This window comes from Diadema antillarum, unplaced genomic scaffold (genome assembly GCF_040938485.1).
Source record: "Diadema antillarum isolate AM-2024a unplaced genomic scaffold, OU_Dant_1.0 scf00000074, whole genome shotgun sequence".
NCBI lineage: Eukaryota > Metazoa > Echinodermata > Echinoidea > Diadematoida > Diadematidae > Diadema > Diadema antillarum.
The window spans coordinates 3,553,511-3,574,897 of NW_027270963.1; the positions used below are offsets into that span (position 1 = coordinate 3,553,511).

Consider the following 21,387-nt stretch of genomic DNA (forward strand, 5'->3'; position numbering starts at 1 on the left):
TTTACCGGTTTTAATTCAATAACTAAGATTATCATTGTATTTTTTTTCTTTATATGTAGACAAGTAGGCTGTTGCACAAATTGAATATATGACTGAGTGCATGACTAAGAAGCCTATTCTCTGAAATAAGATACAAAATTATTGTTTTGTATTCCTATCAGAATATCTTTGTGGCAGACCTTTCAAACGTCAAACAAATTAAAAAAGAAAGGAAATCTTATGAATTTGTGAGAGATCTCTTGTGAATTTACTTTTTTTTTTCAAAAGTGAAAAATGCTTTTAGGAAAATGAAGGTCAGTGTATTACAGCATGTTTTCTCCGCCATGTTTACAAACTTGTGTGTCCTTCACTTTGAAACCATCAGCTGAAGGACCTCATCGTCCGCTCCATCGAGGCCTGGGTGGAGCTATTCGACCCAGAGGACACCCAGCAGCTGCCCATCTTCAAGATGGAGCTGACCTACGACAACGACAAGATGGAGTTTTACCCTTACTACTCAGACCTGGAGGAGTGTCTGCTCTTTGTGGTGGTGCAGCTGACCCGCACCATGCAGAGCGTGCCCACCGTCCAGTCCTGGCTGTCCGGTACCAACGAGCTCAGCAGCATCGACGTCATGGTCGCCGAGCACGTGGTGTCGCGGGCGCGGCAGAAGCTCAAGGAGGCCTGCAAGCGCAACTTTGAGGGCCCCCAGGCACATCTGGACTCCTACCGTAAATGAACAATATTTCAGAGGAGGGGAAATTTAGTTTGGAGGGGCATTGCTTAGCTACCATCAGCAGTGCACTTGAAAACTTTTTCATCTCTCAAAAGTTGTTTAAAGGGAACATCAGTGGAAATATTTGTGTCAGTCTATATATGATGTCAGATAGCAAAACTAGTTAGATTTTTTAAAACAGTCGTCAGAATTTTTAGCTCGAACACTTTCATTATCGTACATCTCTACATAGTGATGTTATTAGTTAAAGCAACAACCTGTTTAGTCACTTTACAAGAATTGAAGTGTACAAAGTCTTTCATTTTCATTCCCATATTGTGTGATATCAAAGACTGTGCAAATCAGGTTTTCAAGATCGAATACTGCCATATGTTTAAGAAATATAATGTTCATATTAGATTTCAGTTCACACAATCATTGTTCTTTCATGAATATGGTACTGTACTAATAATCATACATTTTTTAGAACCACTTCATGTTGTGAGAAATTGAAAACACATTCTTATATTTCTTTTTACATTTCAGTTGAAAAGTATGAACATCTTTGCAATGGAGAAGCTTTGTCCAAAGTCAACAAATTCTTGGAAGATGAACACACATTTGAAGAGTACTGCAAGGTAAGGAATTGTCAACCATTCCATTGCCCAGCACAGAGTGTGCATTGAAAATGTGTTCAAATTATTTTGCATGCAAACATTTCATGATGAATGTTTGGTATTCAGATGTGCCAAGGATGTTTTCCTGACAAAATTGCACTCATGTTTATGATCTTTTGTCTATTTCTCAAATATATAGCTTGCTTAAAATTATCATATGTAATTTCTGGTATTTGCTGTAGGGGAGTAGTAGTGTACTTATACAGAGCCAGAATGAGACATTTTGTATCTTCATGTCTGCAATGATTTTATATCTCAGTACATTCAAGAATTCCGCTCCCTGGCCAAGGAAATCATGGGCTTGGACAGCATCGTCCACTTCGACATGATCCGTCTCGACTGCGAGGACCTCAAGAGGGGCCTGGCAGAGAAATCTCGCAGCTACGCCAACATGCTCCTGGAGCGAGTCGCGTCCGACCACAGGACAGAGAACGAAAAGTGAGGAGTGCATCTTTACGATACCATTCTTTAGTCACTTGACATTTTTACAGAGGGGTGTACATATAAACAGATGCTGCTCCTCTTTGATAAAAAGTCTTCAGGTCTGCAACAAATACTCCCATTGTTGTGGCATTTTACACTTCAGCTGTATGATTTCTGTAGTTTCACAGGACTTTATGATTGTAAGGGGAGTGGAGTTATTTTCTGCATATTTGCTGTTTCTGTATATGTATATTTTTGAAAACGACCCACAATACTGAAGTAGGTATGTGATAGCATCAACACAGAAGTCGCATCTATTTTTAAAAAAAATCTTTGATTCGGTTTTTTATTTTCCAAATATTAAAAAAGAAAAAGCAGATGCAAGTCATATCGGGAAAAATGCACTACTTGACACAATCCAGGTAGTTGGTGTTCTCTGTTTCTCAACTGATATCTACATCTCTAAATAAGAAGCATAAACTTCTCCTCATCCTCCACATCATAGTATTCAACATGAAACCAAATCAATGTCCACACTCTATCAAATGATTTCTTATATATAACTATCTGTATAAGAGTGTTCTGTCGTCTATTTTTTTAACATCCAGTTTGTTGCTACTTTAGTTCAGCGATTTCAGGCAACATCAATGCTAAACTTTAATAAAATTGTGAAAAATAAGTTGGTTGATGACACTTCCACTTACCGGTAATGCAGAAAGATTAAAACCATACCTGATGTTTAGCTCTAGCAACCTCCCAGTCATCCCTTGAAGCACCATTGTCATCTTACTACATTTCTCTGTCTGTCATTAGCATCTGCAAGGAGTTTGAGACGATACAGGAGCGGGCGCTGAAGCTGCCCGACAGCTCCGAGGAGATGATGGAGATGATCGCCTACATCGAGAACGCCCGCGTCGCTGGCATCAAGAGCCTGAAGGAGCGCATCGGGGAGAGCACGCGGAGGATGAGCTTCCTGCTCGACATCTACTTCTTCCAGCCAGAGCACATCGAGCTCAACAAGACGGTGCTTATGTGGCCCAGCAACATCCAGCCAGTCTTCGATGAGAACGACGAGGTAATTGGTTCAATCTCAATTCTATGGTGTCAGTGTTTTCACCAAAGAGCAAAACCAAGCATGCAACCAGATTCAAATTACCAACTGGAGCAGTTTCCCGATGTACTGCCTCAAGTGCTCACTGAAATACACACCTACACAGACTGATAGATAATAAATTATCCTTTTTTTCTTTCATTTAACGTTCACTTTTTCCTATCTTGTCCATGTTGGGGCTTCTATCAGAGTCAACCCCATCCTATGATGGTAGTTGTCTTTTATCTCTCCTATAAAGATAATATGTACAATGCGTTTCTTTGGCAGATGCTATTATGTGTATGAGATTTCCTGCTACATTGTGAAATTGACTCTTCCAATATAGATATGTGTATATTTTTTGATAGCATGTTTCCATATATTGCATTTCATCTTGTAATGCAATTGGAGAAAGATGCAGTTATAAGTCAAGTCAAAACAAACCAAACAAAACCAAACCAAACCAAACCAAACCAAACCAAACCAAACCAAACCAAACCAAACCAAACCAAACCAAACCAAACCAAACCAAACCAAACCAAACCAAACCAAACCAAACCAAACCAAACCAAACCAAACCAAACCAAACCAAACCAAACCAAACCAAACCAAACCAAACCAAATCAAATCTAACGAACTCTCCATTGATTCCCCATCCTGCCCCTAGCTGGTGGAGTCCTCCAAGCGCAAGGGCGAGAGTGAGCTGCTGGAGAAACGGGAGAAGGTCATGCTGGAGCTGGAGAAGATCCGCAAGCGGGTGGCTGAGTTCACCGAGTACGGCGAGCTGGACATGATGGTGCAGTACGTCAACGACGTGCGCGCCGTGCAGAAGCGGCTGGCTGACGCACAGGAGAGCATCAATTTCATCAACAAGGTGAGCGGCAAATGCTTGGGCCGCTTTTTCTGTCACAAGGTCATATTTTGTAAGCAGTCTTCATTTGGCATGACCGAGCTGGCCTCTTTTTAGTTTTTTTTTCCCAAAGTGAGAGATTTCTTGTATGCTTTTCCAAAACAAGAAATAGCTGAGCTGAAAATATAACCCCACACAGTTTTATACTAGAGGATGTATTGAAGCACAGAACAGAAACAGTTTGGGTTTTCTCGAATCCCTGCATTCCTAACATCTTTGTCGGCAGAAAAAGCTGAAATTTTGATGTTATTGTTTTTGGCTGTCCCTGAGACTTACATGACTTTCCATAAATTCAGACAGAGAGATATTGACCTTATAAGCCAGATCATAGTACAGTTACACAAAGAACATAATGTATATGCATTACCATCTAGGCTACTGGACCATTGTGATATTATTTATCATCAAGCATTGTGATTGACATTTCAAACTGACTAACATGATCTTGCTTTGGTCTGGGAATGTTTGTTTGATAGGAGGAGAAGCTGTTCAAGTGGGATGGAACAGACTATCCAGAAATTGAGCAGATCACCGCGGCGATAGAACCCTACCAGAGACTCTTCAGCCTGGTCGTCAAGTGGCAGAGGGCAGAGAAGAAGTGAGTCTGCCTTTAAGACTAGTCATTAATATCCAAGTATAGACAGTCATGGCGTCATGTTTGAATTTAATTCCTATTTGTGTTTCATAGAAATTTGTAAGCGGGCTTGATATGGAAGATTTTAAAACAAGAATACATATGTTATTCAAGTGTCCCCTAGAGGCATACTTGATTAATTTTCTCTGCTTAAACAGTTAGTTCTCAGAAAATAAAGTTGCCCCCATTAATCATCATTCAATATTGAGCACTCATGTTTCAGAGACTCCAACCCAAAGCACCTTCTGATCTGGAGATTCTCCCGCCTGAAACCCCTCGCAAACGGGAGACTCCAAGTTGATGTGTGCGAAGCGCGAGGTTCCTAGGGTTCTAGATGCTCTCGGGTGCTATCTAGGGCTTATGTTTTTTCGACATACAATAGCAATAAGTAAGAAATCCTTTCAAACGGAAGACACAGAGCCAGGGCGGGAGAAATTAAATCTCAAGCGGGAGAACGGGAGATTTTGCAAAAATGGGTTTTCGGCGGGAGATCTCCCGTCGAAAACGGGAGAGTTGGAGTCTCTGATGTTTTGCCCTGTGGTCCTCTATCATCACATCACATTTGTCATGCAAAGTGAAATATCTGTGTAGTTAAAGAGTTCAAAATTTTGTTTGTGTCATATGCATACACATTGCATTCATAAGCTTCTTTGGTAGAAGAGACCACAATGAAACTGAAACCTTGATACGTCAGAAAATTTTTTTGAAGACAAAGTCAAGTTGTCCTGTATAAGCATTGATGAAATTAATCTCTGATGTTGTTTTTGAACTCCAGATGGATGGACGGCGCCTTCCTCGAGCTGAACTCGGAATCGATAGAGGGCGAGGCGGACGAGTACTGGAGGGACATCTACAAGATCACCAAGGGCTTCGTCTCTGCCAAGAAGAAAGAGGAGGCGGAGAAGGAGCGCAACGCCCCGCCCAAGAGGAAGAAGCGCATGGAGGATGCAGCGGAGGAGGAGGAGACCAAACCCGCAGAGGAGGAGACGGGATGGGCGGCCATCAAGGTGTGCAACACTGTGCAGGAGCAGATCAAGGAATTCAAGGTAAAGTGATCAACAGTTGACATTTATAGTGTCTTTAAACCAATATGTGTGTGTCTGTGTGTGAATATTTATTTTTCTGCCTATTTGTTGATTTGGCCTTCTGTTAATTAGAAATAAAAATAAACATATTTGATTGGGGATGGTAATCTGCAGCTAGTGCCACCTGCAAGATGCCATGCTGTGAAAAACAGAAAACAGAAAAAAAAAGTTAAAAAGAATCACTTGAGGTAACCATTTCATGAAACGGTTTACAGTTCATGTAAAAGAGGGTCAAAGTTCTGGTTAGTACTTGCTCTGTTGATTCTAAAAACAATAGTCATGTCTTCTGCGCCATATCTGCTTTGTACCACTTTATACTGATTCTGAACCTCACAGCTGATGGTTTAGTTTGAGAAAGCATGTTCGCTGCATTTTTGCGGCGTACTGGCTGTTGATTAATGTATTGCAAAGTGATTCTCAAACATGCTCTGGGCAGATAGAAGTCACATGCAGAGCAGATTCTAGTCCTTATTCAGTACTGTACCCTGAAAATATCTTTTGCATTGCAAGCGTTCGATTCATGTTTTTACATACGTACGTTTGTCCCTTATTCAACAGGAGTACATCCCTACCATAGCCATTCTGTGCAACCCCGGCATCAGGCCCCGCCACTGGAGCAAGATGTCGGACATCGCCGGCTTCGACCTGACGCCGGACTCGGGGAGCACTCTGCGCAAGGTGCTCAAGCTGAACCTTGGCACTTACATGGAAAAGTTTGAGTCCATCAGCGCTGCAGCTACAAAGGTCAGCTCCTTGGAGACAGTCATTATCAAAGAAAGCGATGTTACATCCTTCTCGGCTAAATTCTGTGCCATCAGATGTTGTTGGTTGAATTCTCAGAGCATTGTGTAGAGCACATACACTTGATGTAATGGAAAGTTTCCTATCTGTGCTATATCATCTGCAAGCAGATATTCTCGTCAGCATGCTTTACAAGGAAGCATATGGCCACAATTTTTTAGACACTTCTCCTTCCTAACTGCTTATTTGGTAATGATTTCATGTTTTTAGGCTTTTATGGGTCATTTGAATATGTAGAAGTTGTAAACAATATTGTGAACGCATTGTGTTAGCTGTTATGCAATAATGCATACTAAATTAAGAATTCCCCTTTTTCTCTTGATTTGTATGAAAGTTTGTTACATTTATATTCTATTTTGATATCATACATTAAAATTGTAGTGCAGTCTTGTGTATATAGCTGCTATGTAGACTGTTTGTTTTTTGGTCTTTACTTGTTTTGATTTTGAACTAGTAGCAATAAGAAAATTAAATTTTTTAATGCTTTAACTTGAACAGGAGTATTCCCTGGAGAAGGCTATGGCAAGGATGTTAGACGACTGGGAAACTGTCCAGTTCGGTCTGACCGCCTACCGTGACACTGGGGTCAAGATCTTGGCCTCGGTCGACGAGATCCAGACCATGCTCGACGACCAGATCGTGAAGACCCAGACGATGAGGGGATCCCCATTCATCAAGCCGTTTGAGAAGGAGATCAAGGTAAAGTAGGAGTGAGATGGTTTAGTGAGGACCCGTATTACTACAATAGCAGGTTTTCTTGAGTGACATACAACCTTAGAGAATTGTGTTGCTGGCTTACTCATTGCTACTTATACCAAGTTTGTTGTTTCTGCAGAATAATGATATGGCATGAAAAAAAGACATACTGACAAACCTGCCTGAGCGGCCACCTGTCTATAGTGGCCACCTGCCGTGTACAGTCACTAAAAATTCCCCCAAGAGAGAAACCATGCTAATGACCCTTTCTATAGTGGCCACCTGTCTATAACAACCCTGTCTATAGCAGCCACCTGTCTATAATGACCACTTTTTTTTCATCTCCCTTTGGTGGCCGCTATAGACAGATCTGACGATGTAAAGTATTTGCATTTTGAAAGTTCTGCATTGCTTTGACATTGAAAATTAAGCACTTACTGGTTCAAATTCAGTGGCACTCAGACTAACCCTTTACCAAATTTGCATCGAATACTATTCAAACATAATGTCCTTGGCCATGGATAAATTCCAGGAATGGGAGGAGAGACTGCTGCACATTCAAGAGACGATTGACGAGTGGCTGAAGGTCCAGGCCCAGTGGCTGTACCTGGAACCCATCTTCAGCTCCGAGGACATCATGCAGCAGATGCCGGAGGAGGGGCGGCTCTTCCAGACGGTGGACCGCCACTGGAAGGACGTCATGAAGCACACCTCCAAGGACTCAAAGGTAACAGTCTAAAACCTCTTACAAAGGTCAGATATTGGCACTAGTTGGCCATGCTGTAAAGAATCTGCTAGGGTTTGATAGTTTCGTTTTGTTGTTGTTGTTTTTTTCAGAAGGTTTAGAGTCAAGAAAGTTTGATTGCAATGTACAATGTATGATAAAGTACTTTGCCAGTGTGGAGAGTCATGTTATGTATCAGACATGCATGAAAAGTAGAGTTCATTATTTAGCTGGTGCAATCATTGTGTGTAGAGCTTAAACAAAAGACAGAAAAGTTAAACCTCTTAAGGGGGATCATAGAGGTGATATGTACATAGCTGTTTTCCTCATACAACAATACTATCCAGCATTTCATGGAAAAATTATGTAGCTATGGCATACTTTTTTATACATATTTGATGAAGGATAAATTCCAGGTATGAAAGAGATTTGCCAAAATAGATTGAGGATATTCCAAGAAGCAGGAGTGCAGAAAATGAGAGTATATCAATATTTTTATGGCCAGCATGTTCAGTTGTGAAAATCAATTGTGATTGTATTTTGCAACCACCTCAATTTCCCCCTTGACTGCAGGTTTTAGCTGCCACCTCCCTGACCGGTATCCTGGAGAAGCTGCAGGATAGCAACAACCTCCTGGACCGCATCCTCAAGGGTCTCAATGCGTACCTGGAGAAGAAGAGGTTGTTCTTCCCTCGGTGAGTGACGCATTTCCAAACGCTCCAGTATCTTGTGTAGATGTGGTGGTGAGAATGCTTTGCAATGTACAGTGATACGGTCTAAATGCTGCATTTTAAGCCAGCATAATTCATTTATCAATTCCATGAGTGCAAACTTTCTTTATTGTATGTGGAACCTGAAGACAAAAGGGATGTTAGTGGATTCCATTCATTTCTGTGACTCCTCATTTCAAACCTTTTGGCATTGAAACAAGTAGAAAATAAAAACTATTCAGGGAGCCTTGCTTACAGTGTCCATGTTCTATCTATCAATCAGTGAAAAAAAAAAGGAAATAAGTTTTCACACTACTTGCTACCTGGACATAAGACTTGTCTCAGGTCTTTAGGCCTTCATCCCTTTTTGATTTTTGGGAATGGCATGGTTGTACTCTGTGAATCTTCAAGCCGCAATGACACCATGCCATCAAATACCAGTATATTGGCATTTTCACTTGATTTGATCGTAGGCAGTGCTTGAGAGCCAGAAAGGTGTAAATGATGCTTAGTGTCTATTGTATCAATGCCTTTCTTGGTTTTGAACTGATAACGATATGATGCTCTGCCTCTGTCAACCCCAACAGATTCTTCTTCCTGTCCAATGATGAGATGCTGGAGATTCTGTCGGAGACCAAGGACCCCTTGCGTGTCCAGCCCCACCTCAAGAAGTGCTTTGAGGGCATCTCCAAGCTTGACTTTGATGCAGCACTGGACATCCACGCCATGTTCAGCAGTGAAGGGGAGAAGGTAAGTTTTCTCGAAATCTTTGAAGGCTTCTATGGCGGTAGAATGTTGGGTGTTTAGAAGGCTTATCGATGCACCATATATTCTTTCTTGGGTATGTACGGGCCTAGCATGTTCTTCAATGTAAGTAAGTTTTCTCATCATTAGTTTTCTGTGACTTTTGTGTTTATACATATATTCATTTTCTCTGGATGGTTAAGATCATCTTTTGTCACCTTAGGGTTAGATGGTTGGTTTCTCCTGTAATTAGTATATTCTTCTTAGGTTTAACGAATGAAACACATACAATGTAACTAGGCAGTTTAAGGTGCTTTACAGCTTTGAGTACAGCTCATGATTTCCAGCTGGATGCTGATGTGTTAGAATGTGTATGTTGCTGATGATCTTCCAGGTTGCCCTTAGCGACGTGATCTCCACCTCCGAGGCCCGTGGGGCGGTGGAGAAGTGGCTGCTGCAGGTACAGGATGTCATGCTGAGGAGTGTCAGGGATGTGGTGGAGGCTGCCCATGGGGTAAGATATTCACAAAACTTTAAACCCACTCTTTGTCTCTGGCTCTCTCTCTCTCTCACTCTCTCTCTCTCTCTTTTCTCTCTTTCTCCTTTTTTTTTTTTTTTTTTTTTGCTCTCTCAATACTTTTTAGTCTTGTCTCTTTTCCTGCGATGTATCTGGATTAGTCCTATCTGTCTTTACAACCATCTTCTTTAATTGTATCTGTCTTTCCATCAAACAGTCCCTTTTCATCTTTCTTGAAGTCATATATTCTGTATCATCATTATATCAATCACTCAAATTGGATTCACTTGGCAATTAGGCAAAGATGATCAGACTTGTATGTTTTATTCATAACTCTCAGTGAGATGATTTTGCAAGTTGCAGCTTAACACTGTTCATTGGGTCTCATTCGTTTCTTTCCCATCCCTCCCATAATCAGGCATATGCAGTGGAGCCCAGGGCCAACTGGGTCCAGGAGTGGCCCGGCCAGGTCGTCATCTGCGTCTCCCAGATCTACTGGACGGAGGAGGTCCACGAGGCCATCCGCAGCGGCCCCGGGGGTCTGAGGGAGTACCATAGCAAGCTGGAGTCCCAGCTACAAGACATCGTGGCCCTGGTGCGTGGCAAGCTGTCCAAGCAGACCCGTACCACCCTGGGAGCCCTGGTGACCATCGATGTGCACGCCAGGGACGTCGTCATGGAGATGGCTGAGCAAGGTATTGTTTGTTGCTAGGCAACAGGCAAGTGAATAGATAGATGAATGTATGAATGGTGATAGATGGATTTATATACACAAGTAGACACAAATAAAAGAATAACTGCATAGTTTAATGATAAAAGAAAAAAATACTGCATAAATAGATGAATATAAGAGAATAGATAAACATATACATTGATAAATGAGTAAATAGCTTTGTGTATAATTGACCATCCAGACAGGCATTACTGCCCTACGCAAACTGCAGGCACTCTGAGGAATGATACTTGGAGAGGGAATGGGTGCGTCATGTATTCATAACTTTTTATTGACATGAGATAAAAGTTTTTGATAGATTCAGAGCAATTAAAAATAACTAGCAGACAAAACAAATGAAATACAAATATTACCATGTCAAGACAGGTCACTTCCAGCTTGTCACTGATACTGAAAAAGTATATATTTTTGCAGTGTGTAAAGTTTTTTACATTCTACTCAACATGAAACCAGCATGAAAATAAAAGCACACAAATATTTTGTTTGTTGTATGTAACATTACATGTATCTTATATCTTGATCCCATGGAATTAAGAACAGGCAAAATTCATCTTACCCAGCCTAGCATGAAAAAAATACTTCCACAAAAAATGTCTACTTTTACAGTAATCATACTGCATGAAAAGTATCAAAGGGACTGTCTATGGACTATTCAAAACTTTGAGATGTGACCTGGTGAAATCGTTTGCTCGTTCCTGTTAATAGGTGTCAGTGCTGAGAGTGACTTCAACTGGCTGGCCCAGCTGCGCTACTACTGGGAGGACAGCAACACTCTCGTCCGTATCACCAACGCCACTGTCAAATACGCCAACGAGTATCTTGGAAACTCAGGAAGGTAATGTACACCTGTTTACTATGTAAACATCTGCAGGACATCAAAACATAGCCCCTTTTTTTAGCCTTCCCATGAAATCAAGGCTAATTCTTTTTTCACTTTTTTGCAGTATCATTGAGGCTAAATCATCCTTATGTGTTCTTCTAGATGTTTGAAGGATAAGGGTTTGTGAGGTCACTTTGATTGATACTGTGATTTAAAGGTAAAACATTTATGATTCCTGTTTATCATTTTCATATTCGGTATCATTTAGTTGGAAATGGGGTTTGAAAGCATAGCACCACACTAAGATAAAAAAGAATTATTGACTTATTAAGACTTTGATGACCACATAAAACTAGGGTTGTTTTTACTTCTTAATTTGCCAGCAATATGAAGGAAGATAATTGTTGATATCTTGTTATTAGATACTTGGTGTTAGTGAAAACTTCTTTGGGTATGTTTTTGTAGGTTGGTGATCACACCTCTCACCGATCGATGCTACCGCACCTTGGTCGGGGCCTTCCACCTCAATCTCGGCGGTGCCCCCGAGGGCCCAGCAGGCACGGGAAAGACCGAGACCACCAAGGATCTGGCCAAGGCACTGGCCGTCCAGTGCGTGGTCTTCAACTGCTCCGACGGCCTCGACTACCTGGCCATGAGCAAGTTTTTCAAGGGGCTGGCCAGCTCCGGCGCCTGGGCCTGCTTCGACGAGTTCAACCGCATCGAGCTGGAGGTGCTGTCCGTGGTGGCCCAGCAGATTCTGTGTATCCAGCGGGCCGTGCAGGCCCACGTGGAGACCTTCCTCTTTGAGGGCACCGAGCTGGTGCTGCGCCCATCCTGCTTCGTGGCCATCACCATGAACCCCGGCTATGCGGGTCGCTCGGAGCTGCCAGATAACTTGAAGGTAGAAATATGGCTGTGGATTGTATAGTGTTTATTGGGCAAGCTCGTTTATTAAGTGATTTTGATGTCTGGCTACACAATTGTAGGCCCACTGTGTAAGCAATGTGCTTGCTTGCTTGTTGTCCCCGCCGAAAGAATTCGAGCAGGGGACTATGAAACGGGCTCCGTACGTGTGTGTGTCCGTGTGTCCGTCCGTCCGTCCGTCTGTCCGTGCGTCCGTGTGTGATCAAAATGTTCAATTTGCTACTTCTCTGTCATTTATGAGCCAATTTTGATTCTGTTTGCTTTATATGATAGCACTACATGGGAGCTTTGAAACTTCTACATAAAATTTCAGTTGTGACCTTTGACCTTGACCTTTGACCTATATTGTACGTATTGCTTCAAAATGCTACTCCTTCGCCATTTCTAACCCGAGTTTGATTCCGTTTGCTTTATGTGATGGCACTAGGTGTGGGCTTCCAAAACTTCTACACAGAATTTTGACCTTTGACTTCTTTGACCTTTGACCTTGATTTTTGACCTATATTGTACATTGGCTACAAAATGCTACTCCGCCATTTCTAACCCGATTTCGATTCCATTTGCTTTATGTGATGGCACTAGATGAGGGCTTCAAAACTGCTACACAGAATTTTGACCTTTGACTTCTTTGACCTTTGACCTTGATTTTTGACCTATATTGTACATTTTGCTACAAAATGCTACTCCTTCGCTATTTCTAACCCGATTTCGATTCCGTTTGCTTTATGTGATGGCACTAGGTGAGGGCTTCAAAACTGCTACACAGAATTTTGACCTTTGACTTCTTTGACCTTTGACCTTGATTTTTGACCTATATTGTACATTGGCTACAAAATGCTACTCCTTCGCCATTTCTAACCCGATTTCGATTCCATTTGCTTTATGTGATGGCACTAGGTGAGGGCTTCAAAACTTCTACACAGAATTTTGACCTTTGACTTCTTTGACCTTTGACCTTGATTTTTGACCTATATTGTACATTTTGCTACAAAATGCCACTCCTTCGCCATTTCTAACCCGATTTCGATTCCGTTTGCTTTATGTGATGGCACTAGGTGAGGGCTTCAAAACTTTTACACAGAATTTTGACCTTTGACTTCTTTGACCTTTGACCTTGATTTTTGACCTATATTGTACATTTTGCTACAAAATGCTACTCCTTCGCCATTTCTAACCCAATTTCACTTCCGTTTGCTTTATGTGATGGCACTAGGTGAGGGCTTCAAAACTTCTACACAGAATTTTGACCTTTGACTTCTTTGACCTTTGACCTTGATTTTTGACCTATATTGTACATTTTGCTACAAAATGCTACTCCTTCGCCATTTCTAACCCAATTTCACTTCCGTTTGCTTTATGTGATGGCACTAGGTGAGGGCTTCAAAACTTCTACACAGAATTTTGACCTTTGACTTCTTTGACCTTTGACCTTGATTTTTTTTACCAATATTGTACATTGGCTACAAAATGCTACTCCTTCGCCATTTCTAACCCAATTTCGATTCCGTTTGCTTTATGTGATGGCACTAGGTGAGGGCTTCAAAACTTCTACACAGAATATTGACCTTTGACTTCTTTGACCTTTGACCTTGATTTTTGACCTATATTGTACATTGGCTACAAAATGCTACTCCTTCGCCATTTCTAACCCGATTTCGATTCCGTTTGCTTTATGTGATGGCACTAGGTGAGGGCTTCAAAACTTTTACACAGAATTTTGACCTTTGACTTCTTTGACCTTTGACCTTGATTTTTTACCTATATTGTACATTTTGCCACTAAATGCTACTTCCGGCGGGGACATATGTTACGCACCGCGTAATTTATACTTTTCCTTGTTCTATTTCATAAACTGAATAGACAAATGAAGTTATAGATGTGTATGTGTGTGTGTATGTGTGTGTCTGAATAGAAAATAAAAAAGGAAGGTGTATATGAACAAAGGAAGGCTAAAATCTCCTGCAGAACATGCAGAATTTACAGTTTAGTATCATAAGGCAACAAAGAAAAAAAATCATCAAATGAAGATATCATTTGATAAAACCTACATTCCTTGCATTATCTCAACTTATGTTTTATGTGGTCAAAATATCTGCCAAGTCACAATGACATCACTATTACCAGTAATCAAGTAAAATCACACGTACATTCTCACACTTTCAGGTACTCTTCAGAACGGTGGCGATGATGGTTCCCGACTACGCCATGATTGGAGAGATCATGCTCTACTCCTATGGTTTTGTCGATGCCAGGAACCTATCCGTCAAGATCGTGACCACGTACCGACTGTGCTCGGAGCAGCTGTCCTCCCAGTTCCACTACGACTACGGCATGAGGGCCGTGAAGGCTGTGCTCGCTGCAGCTGGCAACCTGAAGCTGAAGTTTCCTGAAGAGAATGAGGATATTCTGGTAAGTCTGGAAGTGATTGCTGCCTAGTTTTCTTTGTCTTCATGGTTTAAGCATTGGCAAGGCTTAAGAGAGAAAATCCAGGAGAAGTTGCTGTGCCATCATTCAGTCATTTGGGGAATGAGTTGAATGGAGTTGAAAAGAGGAAACTATGGTGAGAAGGAAATTCGGATCTGGCAAATGACTGTCTCTGATTTACATTTCTTGCATCTGTCAGTACCTTTTTTTTTTTGGTAAATTGTGTTACGGGTCAGATATAATTAGTCCAATGATAGACCAAGGAGATACTGTTTACTTTTAATTGGGCAGTCAATTTACAAACATATCCTTGAAGGGGGATTTTTAGGGCATCTCAATAGCATGTGTCTAGGCCTCCAATGATTTAACCCCGTCGAGGACGAGTCGTGATTATACTCGGGCAGGTGTCTATGGGAAATGTGTGTTATACCAAAATCAGCCTGTCCTCAACAGGTTCAAGATATGTTTTGGTTGACAGTGTTCTCTTTTGTCCTGGATGATCTGAAATTTAAAACAAGGTATAACCTTGGAAGATTAAACCATCCCTTTGTCTTGTTCTCCTCCAACCAACAGCTGCTCCGATCCATCATTGATGTCAACCTGCCCAAGTTTCTGTCCCACGACATCCCGCTCTTCGAGGGCATCATCTCCGACCTGTTTCCGGGCATCACCCTACCCAAGGCGGACTACCAGGTCTTCATGGAGGCGGTGCTGGAGATCTGCGAGAAGAGGAACCTCCAGCCGGTGGACAGCTTCAAGGAGAAGCTGATCCAGACCTACGAGATGATGATCGTACGACATGGGTGAGGTCATAGGTCATGGCGGCACGTGCCTTGATGTAGGCAATGCATACAGAATCCGGAAAGTGCAATGGTGCCCTTTGAGAAATCATGCATGGGACCTCATCATGTATTGTTATGATTATCGTGAGATAGTTTATAGAACTATTTTGATAGTAAGGAGCATTGATTAGGTGTTGTTGCAAAACTTTCTTCCAATGTGTTCACTATTTTTTTAAATTAGTACTTACCGCAGTTTCACAATCACAAGTAGCATAAAATTACAGTGAATGCATATTGAATTGATGACAGAAGTTCTGTTGGGCGTTTCTGTGTGTGTCCAAATTATTATTTCCGCAACATTACATACAAACAGTAAATGCAGTTTTTGGAAAAGAAATGAAGAATAAATGACACCCCTTGGTTAATAATGATTGAACTGTACATGTATGTTATATGAAAAAGCCTATCAAGAAGTTGAGGGAGTGCCACTGGAGCATAGTTCTGTGAAAGGACAAACTTGAGGTAAAAGTCCATAAATTAAAAAATCAGGGTACAAGAAATTTTTCTCCAAGAGCACACAACTTTTGGCGCACCTGACATGAACCTTGGTCACCTGAATGAACTCTTTCCATACTCTCTCCCCCTTCCCCACCACTCTTCTGCCAGTTTCATGTTGGTTGGCGAGCCCTTTGCCGGTAAAACCCAGGTTCTCCACGTGCTAGCTGACGCACTGACCCTCCTCAATGAGAAGGGTCTGAACGAGGAAGAGAAGGTCATCCACAGGACAGTCAACCCCAAGGCTGTTACCATGGGTCAGCTCTTTGGCCAGTTTGACCCAGTATCCCACGAGGTATGATCATTCAGTGTCCTTAGGGCAATATGTTTCTGTTGTGGCCCATGATGTCTATATGCCATTGTATGTAACTCTGGCTTATAAGCACAATAAAAGCCAGATCATTTTATTTATTCTATGTACATATTAAGCAGAGTCGATTCATTCCTTTTTCTTTCTAGCATAATGTTGCAACATATATTTACACTAAACGTGTCTGCAGTATTTCAGTAAAGGGCTGGTGCAATGTAGATTTCAGTTCAATGAAGGAAAGTGTGTTCTAATGCAAAATTGTAGTTGTAGTTATCATGATTTGACTGTACGTAAATATTTTGAATGTCATTTTCTTCTTCTAATCCTTTCAGTGGACAGATGGAATTGTGGCCAACACCTTCCGCGAGTTTGCCTCCACGGACACGCCCGACCGCAAGTGGGTGCTGTTTGACGGTCCCATCGACACACTTTGGATTGAGAGTATGAACACCGTGCTGGACGACAACAAGAAGCTGTGTCTGATGAGCGGTGAGATCATCCAGATGTCACCTCCAATGAGTCTCATCTTTGAGACTATGGATCTCTCACAGGCCTCGGTGAGTGTGTACTATAGAAATAAAGACTCTAGCCAATTCTTGGTTTGCTTTATTTGCCTTTTTCTTTTTGCCCTCAGTTCAACATTGAGCGTTGTTGTTATTGAAAGGTTACCTTCCTCTTTTTTTTCCCCTCCTCACTGATAACTCCTTCATTGTTATCATTCTTCGTTAGAAACCAGTCATATTTCAGGGCCTTCAACTTTTTGTTCCTCCTGTGTTTCCTTTCCTTCTATATCTATTTAGGTATAAAGTATGATTTGGTATTCAAACTAGGATGTATTAGAAGAAATGAGCCAGAAGTTGCACATTATCAACAAGAATAGAAAAGAATTCATCATTACTTTTCTCCTTTACATCCTCCCCCCCCCCCAAAAAAAAAACAACAACAACAACAACAAACAAACAATAGCCTGCTACTGTGAGCCGTTGCGGCATGATTTACCTGGAGCCATCTAGTCTCGGCTGGCGCCCGGTCTTCAAGTCCTGGTGTAATGAACTACCTGAGGAGCTACAGAAGGAGCTCCCGCTCATCAAGGCTCTCTTTGATTGGCTCGTCGAACCCTGCATCGACTACGTCCGCAGGAACTGCAAGGTTGGTTTGAAGACATTCCATCCATGCTTCTTGAGGTACTGTGACAGCTGCGACTGTGTCAGGTCATACTCGCCACTTGATTGATTCAGAGCCAAAGAATGATGACAGATTAGTGTCAAGTACAAGAAGTTAATTCTTGAATGGAATAGTAGTCATAGCAGCCAAAGTTCATTCTTGAATGGAATAGTAGTCATAGCAGCCAAAGTTAATTCTTGAGTATATGTAAAGTTTACATGTGTCTTTGGATATTTTCATTTATATCATTTCATCGTTTATATCATTTGATCAGTTTATATTTTTTATTAACTGTGACAATATGTAAATGCAATTAACAAATTCACGGATATGTTCTGTTCCAGGAATATGTGGCAACAAGCATAAACAACATGGCACGCTCGTTGATGTACTTCGTGAGGATGTTCATGGACGACAACCTGGCCAACTGTGACCCAAAGAACATGAAGCCTTGGCTCGTTGTAAGTATGGCATGGATTCAAATCCGTAGCGGTGAAATGTGCTGTTTAGAAGACTTAGTTCAACCCAAAGCCATAGACATTTGTAGTTCAATGGTCTGTGTATACACTTACAAACAAGAATCACCCTCTGGAACTTTAAATGTTCGGCACATTGTCTGTACATTGTTGGTAACTTTCTTTACTTTTCCTTGCATCAATTGTTTATTAAGGACTATTCTAGACCAGTGCACATGTTGATGGCAATGTTTCATCATCCTACATAGCATAGGTTTGTAGCTTTACCAAGTTTCTATGGGCTGGTTGAAGTGAAACACTGGGGAGACCTCCATTCAATAAAAGCTTTTTCAAAGACTTTCAATAACTTCTTTCTTGAAATAGACTGATGGCTTGCCTCTGGTTCAGAATTCAAATACAGCTTGAATAATTGCCAGTTTCAACATAGAGAATTGGGAATCAGAGATATTTCAATATCATGCAACTGCAGCTTTAACTGTTTGGAGTTTTCCAATGTATTCTCGTGTTTAGATTTTGAGTGTGTGCATACTGGCTCTCTTCTGCATCACTTTATTTCCCGTAAAAGTGAAAACACACATGAGATAACACAGGCAGAAGTTATGCAATGATACTTGATAGGAGTTTGTGTTGCTGAACTTTTTCTTTCAGTACTGTATGTTTTGGGAAAGAATGTCATATAAGTTCTCAAATCCTCCTCATTGCAATCCCAGAATACCTTCCTCTTCTCCATCATCTGGTCGGTGGGCTGCACGACGGACAACGACGGCCGCAGCAAGTTCGACCTGTACATGCGAGACATGATCACGGGCAAGGCGGAGGAGCACCCCATCCCACCAGAGGTTGGCAAGCTGGATGTGCCCCTCCCCCCTGAAGGGATGGTCTACGATTACCTCTTTGAGGTGAGTCTCTCTTCCTCGGCCCTTGCCCTCTCGAGTAGACCAGTTGCCAACAGGCGATTTATTCGAAATTCAGTGATCCCAAATCATTGATGCATTGGAATGCGATGTGCAATCTATTTATTACCTTGACTTTAAAACCAACTGCAGCATCATCCATTACTGCAATAAGTCAGAGTGGTTGTTGCTTTATGCGATCAGATCATAGATACAGCTGGAAAAAATTGGTGATTTCAAAGGAATGACATGTTAGCTCGTATTAGTTACAAGGTTGGCAAGATGATATCATCATTTTGAGGGATATGGAAGATTCTGAGTTTAGATATTGAGTTAGATATTTTGGTTGGTGTGGAATAGCAGCTATTGAACTTAAGTTTTGGTTGGTGTGGAATAGCAGCTATTGAACTTAAGTAAGTAAGAAGAGTCAATAGGCTATTGAGGATTGAGAATTTTCTTGTTCATCATGATCTTGATTGGATTATTGAGAGAAGAGAGGAATATATGAAAGAATGATGTAACAGACACGATTCCATATGCAATGCATACGTTAATGTATCGTATTGATATCCTCGTATACTTTTGATGGACTGAATCAGTACAAGGCCAGGGGCAAATGGACACACTGGAATGACACAATCCGGAACATGGACATCGGTCAAGGCCGCAAAGTGCAGGAGATCATCGTGCCAACCATGGACACAGCTCGCTACACATACCTCATGGACATTGCCATCAGACGAGAAAGGTAAAACACACTCACTGCTTATAGCCCACGCATTTTCCTATCAGCCTGAATCAGATCTCTATTGATAGTGATTCTTATGCAGTGAATATCAAAACCTGGCCCAGTTTTATGATATGATTCCAGTGACAAATCATAGATATGATCCATATAAAGCAGATTTATGTAGTGGCAGTTTGTTTAAGTCTTTAGATCTTGGAGTTATTCCACAATTTACATGGTTTGTTAAAGGGACTGTACAGTATTGGTTGAGGTAGGAATTCATGTTTTGAACATTCCTAACGTTAAGTGAGATAATGAAAAGCCTCTTATGAAATATGAAAGAGCATGTCATTTTAAGAAGGATTCAACGTTTATTTGATGAAAATTGGTTTTCAAATGGCTGAGATATCCAAAAAAGTGCTAATAATAAAAGGCGACATGCCACAACTTTATGAGGATCTCTTTGTTTCACCTTGTTTTTGGATATCTCAGCCATTTCAAAACCGATTTTCATCGAATAAACTTTTGATACCCCTTAAAACTGCATGCTCTTTGACATCTCATAGAATGGTTTCTGAATATCTCGCAAAATGTTAAAAGCTAAATCTACACCGTGACCAGAACTGTACACACCCTGTAAGTGATACCTGATCTAATTCTGATATTCTTGCTAAGTTATAACTTATCTAATTCTGATATTCTTGCTGCATAAAAACAATGGTGGTCTGTACTGCTTTGTAATCATGTAGTAAAGTAAGACATCCACTCTCACTGCTTTCCTTATTAGAGCAAGATAATGATGATGGTGGAATTGTTTCAATCCATTCGCTTACTTGAACAAAATTTTGAAAACTGTAAAACCATTTCCCTCAAATACATTTTATTTCTTAGATCTGATATCAAAGGAATTTCTTTTAAAATCATAAATGAGCTATAGTTCTTTGGCAGTAATCATTAGAGTGTGGTAATGTCCACTTGTTTCTAAGAGGTGTTAAACTTGTTTTATGTGTTTGAAGTTGTTGTTTTTGGGGTCGTGTCTCAATAAAAATCTCCCTGGCTCTCTGCCACCAGGGCTATCCTATTTGTTGGCCCCACCGGTACAGGCAAGAGTGTGTACGTCAAGGATAAGCTGATGAACAACCTGTCCAAGGATGACTACCTGCCTCTCTTCATTAACTTCTCAGCCCAGACCAGTGCCAACCAGACACAGGTTTGTAGACGACAGAATTTTATCAAACTACAGCAGCCTGCTTTCATTAAACCCCAGATACAGAGGCATGTACAATGTGGCTTTTGGAAGAAACATATACTTAAATTCAAGTTTCAAGTTTCGTTATTTCACCAAAGCAAGGAACATATTAAAAACAAACACATACATCAACTTTAGAATACAATAACAACAATTAAAGGGACTGTACAGTACTGGTTGAGGTGGGGATTCATGTTTTGAACATTCCTAGGTGAGATAATGAGAAACCTCTAATGAAATATGAAAGAGCATGTAATTTTAAGAAGGATTCAACGTTTATTTGATGAAAATTGGTTTTCAAATGGCTGAGATATCCAAAAAAAGTGATTATAATAAAAGGTGACAGGCCACACCTTTTATTAGGATCTCTTTGTTTCACCTTGTTTTTGGATATCTCAGCCATTTCAAAACCGATTTTCATCAAATAAACTTTTGAACCCCTTAGAATTGTATGCTCTTTGACATCTCATAGAGTGGTTTCTGAATATCTCGCAAAACATTAAAAGCTAAATCCTCGCCTCGACCAGTACTGTACACAGCCTTTAACATATCGCTTAAATATTGAAGGAAAGAAAAATTGCTAAAAAGAATGACAATTATACAAACATAGACTTACAGGTATGCT

The 21,387-nt window shown here is 41.0% G+C and overlaps 1 protein-coding gene across 1 annotated transcript in view; it reads left to right on the plus strand.

Annotated features, from left to right (window-relative positions):
• Nucleotides 1–21,387, plus strand: part of LOC139717318 (dynein axonemal heavy chain 12-like) — a 67,559-nt gene that overhangs the window by 8,309 nt on the left and 37,863 nt on the right. Inside the window, exons 8-32 of the mRNA XM_071628815.1 lie at nucleotides 365–710; nucleotides 1,241–1,332; nucleotides 1,631–1,809; nucleotides 2,608–2,869; nucleotides 3,552–3,758; nucleotides 4,271–4,392; nucleotides 5,204–5,474; nucleotides 6,072–6,257; nucleotides 6,813–7,013; nucleotides 7,543–7,737; nucleotides 8,308–8,429; nucleotides 9,032–9,194; nucleotides 9,583–9,702; nucleotides 10,124–10,400; nucleotides 11,144–11,273; nucleotides 11,724–12,159; nucleotides 14,346–14,591; nucleotides 15,180–15,409; nucleotides 16,055–16,238; nucleotides 16,586–16,810; nucleotides 17,220–17,402; nucleotides 17,762–17,878; nucleotides 18,604–18,792; nucleotides 19,386–19,534; nucleotides 20,585–20,723. Of these exons, the coding sequence (XP_071484916.1) occupies nucleotides 365–710; nucleotides 1,241–1,332; nucleotides 1,631–1,809; nucleotides 2,608–2,869; nucleotides 3,552–3,758; nucleotides 4,271–4,392; nucleotides 5,204–5,474; nucleotides 6,072–6,257; nucleotides 6,813–7,013; nucleotides 7,543–7,737; nucleotides 8,308–8,429; nucleotides 9,032–9,194; nucleotides 9,583–9,702; nucleotides 10,124–10,400; nucleotides 11,144–11,273; nucleotides 11,724–12,159; nucleotides 14,346–14,591; nucleotides 15,180–15,409; nucleotides 16,055–16,238; nucleotides 16,586–16,810; nucleotides 17,220–17,402; nucleotides 17,762–17,878; nucleotides 18,604–18,792; nucleotides 19,386–19,534; nucleotides 20,585–20,723 (4,971 nt within the window). The remainder of the gene's footprint in view (nucleotides 1–364; nucleotides 711–1,240; nucleotides 1,333–1,630; nucleotides 1,810–2,607; nucleotides 2,870–3,551; nucleotides 3,759–4,270; nucleotides 4,393–5,203; nucleotides 5,475–6,071; nucleotides 6,258–6,812; nucleotides 7,014–7,542; nucleotides 7,738–8,307; nucleotides 8,430–9,031; nucleotides 9,195–9,582; nucleotides 9,703–10,123; nucleotides 10,401–11,143; nucleotides 11,274–11,723; nucleotides 12,160–14,345; nucleotides 14,592–15,179; nucleotides 15,410–16,054; nucleotides 16,239–16,585; nucleotides 16,811–17,219; nucleotides 17,403–17,761; nucleotides 17,879–18,603; nucleotides 18,793–19,385; nucleotides 19,535–20,584; nucleotides 20,724–21,387) is intronic.